The 14,597-nt window shown below is 43.1% G+C and overlaps 1 protein-coding gene across 1 annotated transcript; it reads left to right on the top strand.

The window, feature by feature from the left end:
* Positions 1–1,219: 1,219 nt before the first annotated feature.
* sgsm1b (small G protein signaling modulator 1b) lies at positions 1,220–12,862 on the top strand (the record flags this gene model as incomplete). The annotated part of the gene is made up of 24 exons (XM_084572499.1): positions 1,220–1,282; positions 4,052–4,127; positions 4,861–5,023; positions 5,209–5,361; positions 5,649–5,716; positions 5,823–5,965; positions 6,066–6,197; positions 6,379–6,503; positions 7,070–7,137; positions 7,218–7,381; positions 7,481–7,610; positions 8,092–8,218; positions 8,311–8,375; positions 8,451–8,596; positions 8,705–8,833; positions 8,920–9,110; positions 9,251–9,305; positions 10,097–11,323; positions 11,403–11,527; positions 11,617–11,699; positions 11,783–11,892; positions 12,227–12,323; positions 12,424–12,591; positions 12,740–12,862. The coding sequence occupies 24 exons, from the start codon at positions 1,220–1,222 to the stop codon at positions 12,826–12,828; spliced, it is 3,897 nt and encodes a 1,298-aa protein (XP_084428625.1). The 3' UTR covers positions 12,829–12,862.
* Positions 12,863–14,597: the final 1,735 nt, after the last annotated feature.

Raw genomic sequence — 14,597 nt, 5'->3', positions numbered from 1 at the left:
GAAATGTTGCTTGTTTGAACTGAGTGAATGGTACACATGCATCTTTGAACAGCATCCTCCTTTGAGACTGTTTGAAAAACCGCTGACGACTTCTGAAGCTGGCTGAGTGACTGTGGTTACTTTAAAACATGGTTTGTTAACACACTTTCTGCTGACTACATTTGTAACTACACCACATGCGTAAAGTTGCGTATTAGTATGCAGTATTCTTCACTGTACAAAATAGTAAAGCTAAACTCTGAATTGAGTGCACTGAGAATTTTAGCCTAGTGGACTGCAACGCTAACAAATGTGTACCAAATATGACCATAAAATAATACATAAGATAGTTCAACAATCAAATATAATTAATGGTGAGAACAGTATTCTGGGATATTTGCATTTGATTTCATTATAATGAATGAATTATGAATTATGTCTGTGAAGGTTTTCAGTCACCCAAGTTTTTGGTTTATCCAAAAACAAAGCTAAAACTCAAGAAAATGAACTTGTTAAGTGTTTCTGAAGATATTTCAACACTCATCCAAGTGAATTCTTCAGCTCTAAATGATCTGTGAGGAGTTTAGGTTTTTCTCAGGAACATTTGTGGGTGGTGTCCACCTGAAACTCTCATGACTTGGGCAGTTAATGACCATCTGTATTTGGAAGAAATTGTGTTCATCCTGTTTCCCCCCAATGAATGGTACTCTAATGAGTAGAAATGAATGGATGACTTTGTTTTTGGATTTTATATTGAAATGTTATTGTCATTATTCCCACTTTCTATAGCAATAACAAGGTCTTGGTGATTTTGAGCCTGTGCTAAATGACCAATAAAATGGGAAATTTAGCCTATATTTTTGTTGAAATATTAATTTGACCATAAGTTTAAACAATACATGCACCTTGTTTGTGCGTGCCTGCGTTAAAGGGAGTGGATGATCCGTGTGTAGGTGTTGTCAACGTATAGGCTACTGTGACTTTAAAGGGGTGGTGGTTCACGTCGAGGTGGCAGATAGGTTTAATTCAGTCGTAAAGAACACATCGTACATCCCGGACCCTGCCTGCTTTTGTGCCACCGCCGACTAAATTACTCTCAAGACATTCTCCGGAAAGCTGTGCGTGTCAGTCGCTGCACCCTGCCCGGAGCGATGGGAGGTACAGCCGCCGCAGATATTATTTTCCCTGTCGTGAGCGCATCATTATTACATTACATTTTCCGATACAGGGTCTGATCACTATGTTTCCTCCCGTGACAGAGGCCGAGACGCGCCAGAAATTGCTGCGCAATGTGAAGAAGGAGGTTCGTTGCCTTTCATTTTGTTTCTTGCACATCCCTGTTTCTGTTTACCGGCGATGTCAGATCAGTGTGTGTGTTGCCTGCATGTGTGTGTATGTGTGGATATCGCTGATCGGGGTTGACAACGCAACGGGCCTGTTAACGATTTAAAAAAATAAATAAAAATGTTATTTTACACAATGGGAGTGGATGCAATTAGGCTGCCAGTGCAATTGCTCAGGCTACAGGTTTGTTTTTGACTGCTGGTAGACTGGATCATGGTGATGACGAGGATGGTGATGATAATGATGACGGTAACACTGATGATGGGGATGATTTTATCCCATTTATCCCGGATTCATGTGATGCCCATTCAAACCCACCTTTCTCATATCATGGATTTTTTGTCTGATTAAATTATGATTAAGTCATCAATTCAACTCCTCATCCAAAACCTGAAGGTGTGACCTTGCCATCTGCTTCATTTGGCAGTTTAATAGATCTACCAACCAAGCATGAGTGTTTTATTAACACACTAGAGCATTAGTCTAGATTTAGTGAGGGCAGCTTGAATACCCTCCCACCACACTTCATGATTTCACACGGAAAGAAAACAGGATGCTTTAGTCATTCCTGAGAAAGCGGGGTACTTCCAGACTTGTAGTGTCAGTGCTCCCCCTCACCTGTGACTCATTGCTTCTCAAAAAAAAAAAATCCATGGCTCTGGTACCAGATCCTGCAGCAAGGAGTGGCTTAGCTGTGATGTATGGATTTTGGTTCCTATAGTTGTCTGTTGCAAAGCTGTGTCTTCACGTTGTTTACTCGAAGAAGAGCGATGATGCTGAGCTCCTTCTGTCTGGCACTAATGATTTTGTTTGCAACGGCTGCACTGATTGTAATGAACCACGGGATGACTATTGAAGAGGGTTGTTTGTGTCTCTCGTCACATTTGCAATGGTTTCAATGTTGTTTCTTGTTCTGTGCATTGTTACAGTGCACTATTCTTTCATGGTGTGGACATACACCGAGCAGCCACAACATTATGACCACTGACAGGAGAAGTAAATAACACTGATAATCTTGTGACAGTGCAGTGTTCATTCATTCATTCATTCGTTCTTTTTCTGTAACCGCTTATCCTCTGGGGGGTCGCGGAGGGGCTGGAGCCTATTCCAGCAGTCACTGGGCGAGAGGTGGGGTAAGCCCTGGACAGGTCGACAATACAATGTTCTGCTGGGAAACCTTTGGACCTGGTATTCATGTGGATGTTACATGGATATGTACCACCCACCTAGACCAGACCAGGCACCCCCACCCTATAGCAATGACACTCCTTGATGGCAGCAGCCATCCCCAGCAGGATGCAGCCTGACACACACAAAAACAGTTTAGGAACAACAAAAAAAAAACGGCACAAGGTGTTGACCTGGCCTCCAAATTCACTAGATCCCAAACTGATCAAGTATCCGTGGGATGATCCACAGAGGCCCCTTCCCTCAACCCATAGGACCCAAAGGCCCCCACTAACAATATTCTGTTGCGAGACGCCACAGGACACCCTCAGAAGGCCCATGTCCATTCTCTGATGAGTCACAACTATTTTGGAGGCACAAGGGAGACCTACACAATATTAGGAAGGTGGTCATAATGTTATGCCTGATCGGTGTGCATCACAGAGCACCTCATTAAATGTAGCAAATGTATTCATTATTAGTCATCATGTTCATTTCAGTTCTGAAGATTGTGACAGGTGTGGCAGCAACCTTTCTAAAATAAAGCAGACATTTTACAAAGTGAAATGGAGAACAATGCCAATTTTACATGTCAAGATCAGTTCATGGGAAGTGTTGTTCACCCTGAGACAGGAGTCGTATAATGTTTTCTGAGGTTATGGAAGAGATTTGTCAAGTCGGACAAAACAACCCCCAGTGGCGTCATCTGGCTTCTCTGTTTTTGTGCAAAGATTGTGAATTTATAAAGAAAGGTCTGTGTTATGAGCACAGTATTAGATTGTGGGTGTTTACCTGGAGGGGGAATCTTGCACCGAGACGTCACAAGTTGCATTCCTGAGAAAACTATAGGGTACCGGGAAACCAAAGGTCAGGATATTTATGCGTCCATGGCTTTGATCGTAACCGAATCTGTTCTTTGTAAACTCTGCGAATATATGGAAATGCAGCAGTAAATAGTTGGAGTCAGACAAGCAAGAGGAAATAGCTTATCTAATAGTACCTGGCCTATGCATATATCAGTTGTGACAACCCAGAGGAACAGTCAGCATCAAGGGCCAAATTCCTGAAGTATAACTAAAAAAACTCAGACACGGCTGAGACCGGAGGTTCCTTCAGGGCTTCTGTCCTCTTCTTTCGATGCTCAAGGTAAAACAAACAAAGGCTCTTAGAGGTTGTGTGTGTTTAAAAGAATCCAAAGTTTGTGGTGTTTGTAGAAGCCGTGGGAGTGCAGGGCAGATGTGGTAGCCTAAACTGAAAGTGCCCACAGAATTTAGATACAGAAGCTCAAGAAATCCCCCAAATTGAAGTAGTGGTGTTTGTAATGTTGGGGTATGAGTCCACTGAGTCTTGTGCATGAAGCATTTTGAACTCATCCTCTCAGGAGTACCGGTGGGAGAACACATGTTTACTCGTGCATTATTCCTTAAACTGTGTTTGGAATAAAATCGTACTGCTGCTTCACCCTTACCTCTCTCTTACGCTTCTTGTTTTGCCCTTGTCACCTTATGCAACCCTGTCGGACTGATTAACACTTGTCTCGTCGGGCGCTTCTCTCTTTCAGGTGAAACAAATTATGGAGGAGGCAGTGACGAGGAAATTCGTGCACGCCGACAGCAGCCACATCATATCCTTCTGCGGTAAATGCTTCATCTGCGGCCCGTTTTTATTGCAGAGACGTCATTCTTGAGCAGGTTATTTGAAAATGCGTGCTCGGTGCCTCTCAGCTGGGCGGCTGCAGAAGAGAGGCAAACAAAGACACGAACCTCTGGCCTAAATTAGTTCTGTGCATCTTTTTTTTTTTTTTTTTGCAGAATCTAAAAATGCACTACGCCGTACCAGACGACATTCTGTATTTAGTAGTATAACTCACTGTATTGGTCACAACCACGTTTATATATATATAGTAGGGAATGATGGCTGACTTCACTCTGTGTCAGGCCCTGTGACCTCCTACGAGTTCATCCTCAACGGTCCTGTACAGTCCGTTCGAGCAATGTAAACTAAAGATTTATTTCCATTAGTCATGTCTATTTATACTTAATACGTTGGATGGGTAGATACCAGTGTATTAAAGCAGACTAACACTATTCAAAGGCGTTGATGCTAACCAGGAGTGATGCGTATACGTGATTCACATCCCTCATATCCTAGCAACAGTAGACAGTGTGGACTTCAGTCTATTTCTACTTGTGCCACCTGTGCTTTCCTCTCACCATATTTTTTTATATATATAACATAAATATATTAAGACTTTAAGCTTTCACAGAGAGGAAATTATATTTCGACCTCTAGTACGCAAAAAGGTGTTAAATTAAGTTGAAATAAAAATTGTTGATGAGGCTAACTTTGACTAATGCTTTGTGTGTATAGCTGTGGTCGAAGCCTGCATCCTTCATGGCCTGAAGCGGCGTATTGCGGGCCTGCTGTGCAGTAACAAGGTCGCTGCACTCTTTATGAAGGTGGGAAAAAGCTTTTCGCCTGCCGAGCAGCTCTGTCACAAGGTTCAGGAGCTGGAGCAGCTCATCGAAAACAGGTGAAGTGTTAACCTGTTCCTGTGAGAGGCCAGAGAAATCATACCTTTTTACTCTCTTATATGTTCTCCCCGTGTTTCCCTTGTGCTATTCTTGCATCCTAATTAATTGTAAACCTATTTTTCTGTTCTGTTCTAACAACCTACAAAGATGTCTCATCTGTCGAGTTTTGCTTCCCCTTCTCCAGCAAGCAGAACAATTCCTCGCTGAGTAATGATCGCAGTCGTCAATCCAAGCTGGCCAATCTCCCTCCTCAAGCACTGAAGCACCTGTGGATAAGAACTGCTCTGATGGAGAAGCTCCTGGACAAGATCGTCCTGTACTTGGTGGAAAACTGCAGGTATCATCATTTATATGTTTTAGATTTAAGAAAGTTAGACTTAAAATTTGCCATGAACAGCTTTGTGTTCCTTGGTTGGTTTCAGAAACAACTGAAGGAGTTTCTGTTCCGGTTTCTGTGCATCTTGACCTCAATAGTTTTCAGACTTACTGGACTTTGTGCAAAATATCTTTAGCTTTTTTCCTTCCTTTTGTGCACAACATGTTGATGTTATGTGTTTGTCTTACAGAAATCTCTTTACACACACGTGATATTTCCTGCATATATACTCTCTGTGTTTGCTTCAGTGTGTTCTACGAGAAAGAAGCCATGCTGATGGATCCTGTGGATGGCCCAATTCTTGCATCTCTTTTGGGTATGTTATCCTGCTGTGCTAACTTTGAATTTGTAAAATAAGAGTTTCACAACTTCACTTTGAATCCATTTACCTTTTATTTAATTTTTTTTTTTTTTTTTTTTAGTCGGCCCGTGTGCATTGGAGTACACCAAAGTTAAGACAGCCGACCACTTCTGGACAGATCCGTCTGCTGATGAGCTCGTGCAGCGGCATCGCATCCACAGCGGCCACTGTCGGCAAGATTCTCCCTCCAGAAGGCCTGCCCTGGTTAGATAGATAGATAGATTCCTTTCTTGCAAAGCAACCAGCCCTGCTGTGCTGCATTCCCCACGCCTAACACTTCTGATGTCCTCTTAACCCCTACCAGATCCAGAAGAGACAGTCAAGCGGTAGCATGGATGATCGCCCTCTCATGTGGGTGAGAGACTATGTTGAATCACTCCACCAAAACTCCAGAGCCACACTTCTGTTTGGAAAGAACAATGTCCTGGTGCAGCCGGTATGTGTTTCACATTTATATAAATATATATATACAATAACATGATCCTAGTACTTAATTCAGTCCAGAGGTTGCTTTACTTTCCGCGGAACTCGATGCGTCTGTTAATTGATTTTTGTGTAACCGATCTGAACGCGATAATGACATGTTGTGATTTCTTAGCTTTTGCTTGTGCCTGCAGAGAGACGACATGGAGGCCATTCCTGGCTACCTCTCTCTGCATCAGACTGCAGATCTCATGACTCTGAAATGGACACCCAATCAGCTGATGAACGGCAATGTCGGGGAGCTAGACTCTGAAAAAAGGTTAGACTGGCGGAACCTAATCCCTTAAAGGGGAACTACTGTTTTTTACAACCTGGACCTTATTTCTGGCATAAAATACGAACTCACCCATATAACTTTTGTGTAATTTGTAGTCAGTCGGGATATATTTAGATCTCCGTATATCCATATAGTGGGGTGACTGGGGCACCGAAACGCATCCTCTAAATAACACATTATCTGCCGCGAAACTTGTTCATTTCACCAATATTTTGTTATCGTACGCTAGTGCTATTCCCCGTTGAGTCTGGAGTTACCTGTTATCATCATCTGGGGTCTAATATTGGTGAAATTAACGAGTTTCGCGGCAGATAATGCGCTATTTAGAGGCTGCGTTTCGGTGCCCCATTCACTTCCACTATATGGATATCTGCAGATCTAAATATCTCCCGAAGGAATACAAATAACACAAAAGTTATATGGATGAGTAAACGATCATATTTTATACCAAAAATAAGGTCCAGGTTGTAAAAAACAGTAGTTCCCCTTTAAAAAAAAGTCTTGGTTTTGCACACTCTGTGATCCACATTTACTCGTCTTTCTTTCAGTGTTTACTGGGATTACGCGATGACAATTCGTTTGGAGGAGATTGTGTATCTCCACTGTCATCAGCAAGGTATTCTTTCATATTTTTTCCCTCAAATTAGGAATTTAGGGAAGTTATTTATTTTGCCCATATTGTGTTGATTTCTCCAGTGAACAGTGGTGGGACGGTGGTTTTGGTGAGCCAGGATGGGATCCAGAGACCCCCTTTACATTTCCCCAAAGGAGGCCATCTGCTTCAGTTTCTCACCTGCCTGGAGACCGGCCTTCTACCTCACGGACAGCTCGACCCTCCGCTCTGGAACCAGAGAGGAAAAGTGAGCAAGAGGATAATCAGATACTTGCCGCTCTCTTCATGTTTCATTTTCCTCATAAACAGTTTAGAGTTGGCATGAATGAGAACTTTCCATCCACAGGGAAAGATTTTCCCCAAGCTGCGAAAAAGAAGTCCACATGGCTCGTGTGATTCTGTGTCAGATAAGGAAGATGATGAAGCAACCGATTACGTGTTTCGCATCCTCTTTCCCGGCAATCAGATGGAGTTCAGTAAGTGTCTTTAATCTTCCCATTCCGCCTCGCCGAGATAATCCAATAACGAATCATCAGAGATTACATCTACGATTACTTTGCTCTCTTAATACGTAAATTACAGTTTAGACTCGCTTTAAATTAATCAGTTTTTTTGAAGACATGTCTTTAGTGCACATCTTTATAATTAAGTTCTGTCTAATGTTAATGTCCTTCATATCTTTCTTGCCTGTTTAGCGTCTGTGTGTCCACTTAACATCATAGAGCCATAGACAATATGGAGCTTCTTTGTGGACATAAAGTGTTTTGTTTCTGCCACATCTCCATCTCCATCTCCATCTCCATCTCCATCATTTGGTTTGTTTCCCCCATGATTTTAAGTTCTTTTGATTTACACACACAAACTTTAGTGTTCAAATTTGTTGGAATTCAATCATCTTAACGTGCTCACGGTGCTCATAGTGGTAACAGTAATGATAAAGGCTGCTATGCTGTGCAGTGGCTCTGGAGCTGATGGATCAGAGCGTTAATATGTGGCAACCGCCCCCTAGAAAGTCCTCCTGCTCCTCTTGCTCGCAGAATGGCTCTTCCGACAGCTCTCTGCCTAATGGCTGTAATCAGGAGAGGTACGTGTTTTTTTTTTTTTACCAGTGACAGGCTAAAATCTCTTCTCAGATTATTCCACTTGACTCATTTTGCCATTTTCCGACTTTGCCAGGGCTCCGTTAAAGCTCCTCTGCGACACCATGAAATACCAGATAATCTCCCGTGCGTTCTATGGATGTGAGTATAAACAACTTCGCTTTATTTTTCAGCATAGTAATCCTATATTGAATATGTCTTATCTCTCTTCTCTAGGGCTCGCATACTGCCGTCATCTGTCCACAGTTCGCACCCACCTTTCTGCATTGGTCAACACCACTATAGTTGACCCTGATGCACCCTGTGATGCCCAAGGAGGCCTCTCTGTAGAGGTCTGGGGCCGTTTCCTCAAGGACAGCTCTGTAAGATTCACACATTCACACCAGGCTATCCAGCTGATTGTGTTGTAATCCATTGCAGTATGTATTTTCTGTGTAATTTAAGTGTGAGTTCATTCTTATCTTTATCAGGCCTATGAGGAAAAGGAAATACATAGGCTTGTGTATTTTGGCGGCGTAGCCCCTTCACTACGCAAAGAAGTCTGGCCCTTTCTGCTGGGGCACTATCAGTTCACCATGACTGAAAAATGCCGGCTAGAGGTAAGCCTTACGTGTGTCGACACCATAGATATACGCGCACCTCGGTTTGAGTTATAATCTTCGTTAACACGAGGTTTATGTTCCAGATTGACGAGCGGATGCGGGCCACGTACGAGCAGACCATGAAGGAATGGCAGGGATGTGAGATCATTGTCCGTCAGAGGGAGAGGGAGAAGCACGCCGAGGCCCTCGCCAGGTGTTCATCTGGAGCCAGTGTGGAAAGGGGGCCGGTGCAGCGGGACTCCACCATCAGTACAGATGCAAGTTTGAAACTTCTGTATTTAAAGTGCAATGTTATGCAATCACAAAAGACAAGACAGGAAAACAAATTATTTATAGTAATATGGGGAAATAACTAAAATTACAGTTCTGCTTTTTGTGATTCTTTATGCCACTCTAGTCGTCTCTAAGTAGTAGCTCCGACCAGCAGAATGCCAACTCACAGAGTGATTCCAGCAGCAGCAGCGCACAGGTAGTTTCTCACACATAACCACAGCACTGTTTAGTTTCATTCAGCAGATTCAACTATTGCATACCAGAACGTTTTGGATTGATTTCCTACCCTCCACTCCAAACTCCAAATCCTTGGTTAAAAGGTAAAAAATAAGTCATTTATAAGCAGACACAAACAATACAAAAAGACAAATGTGAGTTTGTTGCTTGACAATGGCTCTGCATCACTCCCTTACACCCCGGTGCTCCCAGTGCCGGGATAAGGCTGTGTCTGTTATTAAAATGCATCCCGCTGCCATTTTTAAAGAAGGCTGCTGAGGTTGGCACAGTCAGTGGAGAGGCTGCCATGATTAAAATGGATGCTGCATTGTTGTGCTCTGTGCAATAAATTTAGGCCCATTAAAGTGGTGGTTGAGAATCTTTTGGCTTCCCTTTTCTTCCTGTTTGCATGCTTGAAACCCCAGCTTGGGTAATAAAATAAACTGAAATTCAAACAGAGCGTGGAAGGTTGGGAATCAATCCTTATGCTATCAGGAGTATGATATTTACAGTATATGTGATTTAGACACCACTTTCTGACAATGCACCATTTATTAAGGGTTTAATAATCCTTTACTAAAACCCATAATTTGCTCTTATTAATGGCTTAAAACAGATCTAAAATGCATTAGCTAATGGTTTATAAATCATAAATAATAATCATCATTATAGACAAACACTTGCAGACGTCTGGTGTAGTGTACTGGCACTATTATATCTCTGCTTTACCCAACGTACACTGCATGTTCACCACTTTCCTTTGGCTCCCAGGTGTTTGAATCAGTCGAGGCAGATCCAGTTGAGACTGGGTCCAAGGCTGAGGAAGGAGAAGCACCGCACGCTAGTCCAGTGAAGACCATTTCAAATGAGACTACAGACAGTCCACAAGATCCCTCCTGCAAGCCCTCCTCCACAGATGTGTCAAATCAACGGCCAGGTTCAGACAACAGCCCTCCAGTAGTTGAGCCAGCTGTTGCGACTACAACCTCTGAGCAGGACGCATCTGAAGTCTTAAGTGAGGAAGCTACAGCTGGATCACAGCCCGTAAAGAGCCAACTCACTGCATGTGAATCAGGAGGGGAGGATATGAAGGACTCAGCAGCCAAAGACAACGATATGACACAGAAGGTGGAGACAGTTTCAGAGAGCGAGGTAGTTGTAGAGACCGGAATCAATGAGTCAAACGAGACGTCTGAAGCAGAAGAGAAAGATGCAACAACACAAGGCCAGTCTGGAGTTTTAAAATCAGTCGACACAAACATGAATTTGAAATCTGCTTCAGAGAACACTAACGTTCTGAAGCTGGAGACAGAGATTCATAACGAATATTTCCAAGCACCCCCGCTCGGGCAGACCTTGACCCTTCAGGTGCACAAGAGCAAAGATCTGGTGGTGGCGTCATCTTGTATGTCCACAGCGGAAAATGATGCTAATCCACAAAGCGAAAAGATGCCTGAAACTACGTCTGAAAACATCACCTCACAAATGATCACAGCTGCAACCTCAGAGCCAGAAAAAAAGGAAGCCGAAGCGACGGTTTGTGACTTTGCTGAGACCAAAAAAGCTGCGGAGATTACATTTGAAAAACCTGGGTCGAATTCTCCAGTCAGGCAAGTACTAAATGCTCTCCAGTCAGCATCAAGAGGGAGCCTTTCATTATCGTCCCGGCATTCTCCAGACACTGCGGATTCAGATGACTCTCCTTCTGCCCTGGAAATGGAAGACATTCCTGCAGGGATAACATGCGTGACCTCTGAGGGTTTCAAAGCCAGGCCTTTCGTGGGCCTCGCCGCACCCCCTATCTCTCTGGCGCAAAGAGAGAAAATGGCATCTGAGGATCTTGCCCTAGATCACCATCTGGACACCAGTCCTGAGGGCACTGACCTGGGCCTTTCGGAAGAGGAGCCCGAGATGGAGAACGTGCTCACCGAACCAGAGTCTGCAGACGTGGGAGGAGACGCCAAATACGACGAGTCCTCAGAGGAGCAAACCTATTCTGTAAGCACCGCACATGACAAAGACAATCTCTGTTTTAATCAGAAACACATATTAACTAAATGTGCTGTTGTTTCTGTAGCAAGAAACGCTGGATATGTACTTGATCAACTTGCATCGCATTGACAAAGACGTGAGACGTTGCGACAGAACGTATTGGTACTTCACTCCTGAGAACCTGGAGAGGCTGCGTAACATCATGTGCAGGTACATATGTCTAAATACATCTAGAGTTTGCTTCGACCCAGAAGACAAACCAAAACAAAATGATTTGAAACATGCTGCTGTCATTTTAGCTACGTGTGGCAACATCTGGATACGGGTTACGTCCAGGGCATGTGTGATCTCCTGGCTCCCCTTCTGGTTATTCTAGATGACGGTCAGTAAAAACATTTGATTTGATATCAGCTTTGCAGGAGTGCCCATTAAAAAAATTTACAACTTGTTTGTGGGGCTTCCCAGAGGTTATGGCGTTTAGCTGCTTCACTGAACTGATGAAGAGGATGAACCAGAACTTTCCTCACGGGGGTGCCATGGACTCTCACTTTGCCAATATGCGCTCTCTCATCCAGGTACGCACATGTTTTTGCATCATAAACTCAGGGTGCTGTCATTTTGTTGAATGCAATGCCGGTCAAACATGCCTGAGGCACATTTTTGTGCAGATCAATGTGAATCTATAAGATGAATGAATCTAACATGAATCTATAAGCCCCTCTTATACGTTGTATTTTCTCATGTTGTGGTGAAAGAGTAAGAAAAGGGTCATACAATCCTAAAGACAAAATAATATTCCTTTTCATGTCTTATTCTACAGTAAATCAAAGGCTTGTATTACACAAACACACGCATACATGCACTTTAAGCTGAAATGTAACGGTGACATTTTGCTTTTATACTCAACAGATCCTGGACTCGGAGCTGTTTGAACTGATGCAGCAGAACGGAGACTACACGCACTTCTATTTCTGTTACCGCTGGTTTCTTCTCGACTTCAAAAGAGGTGATGCGGAGAAAGATTACTTCCAAAGATTATGATGTTTGCATGAGCTGCTTGAAATTGCTGAGCGTAAAACCTGATTCGCTGGTTCTTTTCCAAACAGAAATGGTGTACGATGATGTGTTCTCTGTGTGGGAAACCACCTGGGCAGCAAAGCACACCTCCTCTGAGCACTTTGTGCTCTTCATTGCTCTGGCGCTTGTGGAGATGTATAGAGACATCATCTTGGAAAATAACATGGACTTCACGGACATCATCAAGTTCTTCAACGGTAAGATGAGAAAACTCTACAGTCAATGCACAATATGGTGGACGTAAGCAATAGAGTTTATTCATAACTAGAATAAATTCTGTTGCTTAAAAACTATTAATTATGGTTTTATATCTTAGCCAAAATGATTTTTAAATGTTCTTTTCAGAAATGGCTGAGCGACACAACGTCCCGCAGGTCTTGATGATGGCCCGAGACCTGGTCCACAAAGTGCAGACTCTCATAGAAAACAAGTGATGCAGGCTGCTGATGTTCGACACCCACGACCCCCCCCTCCCCGCTAAACCGCTTCAAAGATACCGACACATAAACGTCACATATTCAAGAGGCAATGTCATGTTGTTTATGAAAAGCATTGTACGATTTGGCACCATCCGAACAGATAACCGGTCTTTAAAGCTGGTCAGTGTTTCCAGATAGTTGTGTAACGACTCGTCTCCGGTTGCTCCTCTCTATACCCAGGAGATGCAATCATTGCCAGTAAATATATTTTGAAAGTGTTATTGTTCACCTAGTGAATGTACCCTTGTTGAAACTGCTTCAGGATGTTCTTTATTTTGCCTTAAATGTAGCTGTTTTTTCAGGGATACGGCAACCAAACTCTGCACTGCGTTGATATTCTTCTTGTTAAGTTCTACATCTTGTGAAACACTTGAATATATTTTTAGTATTATTATTATTAATAATATTGTTTAGCTGAAATTGTAGCTGCCATGGTTAAACATGTTGTGACTCACTTGGATATACGTATATGCTTGGGTTGGTCAACGCTCGGTTGTGCACAAGTAGTGTGTGGTCACCGGCTTGTGTCTCAGTAGCCATTTTGAGGACCACTCGTTGGCCTCTCTTACCATTGACAACCCTCGCCATGCCTCCGATGCACAACAGACGTGCAGAATATGCAGGCCTGACCTCAAGGTGCAGCCCAGCATGACTGCACATGGTTTGCATATGAAGTATCGCCATTTCCTCTGGTACTGCATGCTCCTTCTATCTCCGAGCTCCTCCTATACATCGACTAACATGCGGATCAACCTGCTTGGGTCCCTCGTCTGATTTCTGTGTTGCGTTCTATTTCAGTGCAACCCCATCGGCAAGAATCGGCTTTGTTTAGGCAGTTAATGCAGACATTCGGATCAGCCTTCTTCCCTTAACCCCCCCACAATGCTGCTCGTGCTGAAACACTTCAGCTGCTGATTCTCATAAACATCAACCCAACGGCTTCCATGCAACACTGCGATTTTCATCTGGTGGTGAAGTCAAAGGGGAATGCAGTGATAGCAGCGGGCTTCCTTCACACACTGCACTTCCCTCTTTCGCTTTCATCTTAAGATCTGTTTAACACAAGGGGCGACTGAAATGTTTGTGACCTAAGATAGAAGGACATTAGCTCCTTGTTACATGCCTGCGCAGTTGAAACTCTCAAAAGTTGATAGTTAATATTTTATTGTGGCTTTTCTGTGATTGTATAACTCGGAAATGCAAGTTAGCACTGTCAGAGAAGATCAGATTTAAGGCAATTGTCTGATACCGCTGTCTCAAGGAGGTCTACGAGAACATGGTAGCAACACTATGGAAACAACAATAGCATGATAAATTAGTGGGCTACTGAATTTAAGCAGACGGAGCTCAGTGGTCACCGCTGGACTTTCACAAAAAAGGGATCTGTGTAAATGTAGGAAGTTTTTTAAGCGTTAAGTTTTCTAAAATCCACTCCTTCTACCTTAGTCCATGAATCACCACCTTCAGATTTCTGCCTCTACCAATCCTGGCTGCCTTGTCTTTAACTTCATCTGTTTCTAAATGCCAAACCTCTCACACAAACATTTCAGTAGTATTTCCGGACCTTTTTTTTTTTTCTTTCACTATTACCTCAACATTGCCACAACTGCTTGCTCACCACTTACGTTCTAACCTTCTGTTTTTGTAGCTGAACTCCAATGTCAGATTCTCTTTTTTTGCCATTTCTCTTACCGCGTCTTTTCGGGATTTAATTTCCTGTGAAA

Source organism: Chelon labrosus, assembly GCF_963514085.1.
Source record: "Chelon labrosus genome assembly, chromosome: 22".
NCBI lineage: Eukaryota > Metazoa > Chordata > Actinopteri > Mugiliformes > Mugilidae > Chelon > Chelon labrosus.
This window is presented reverse-complemented; position numbering and strand designations above follow the sequence as displayed.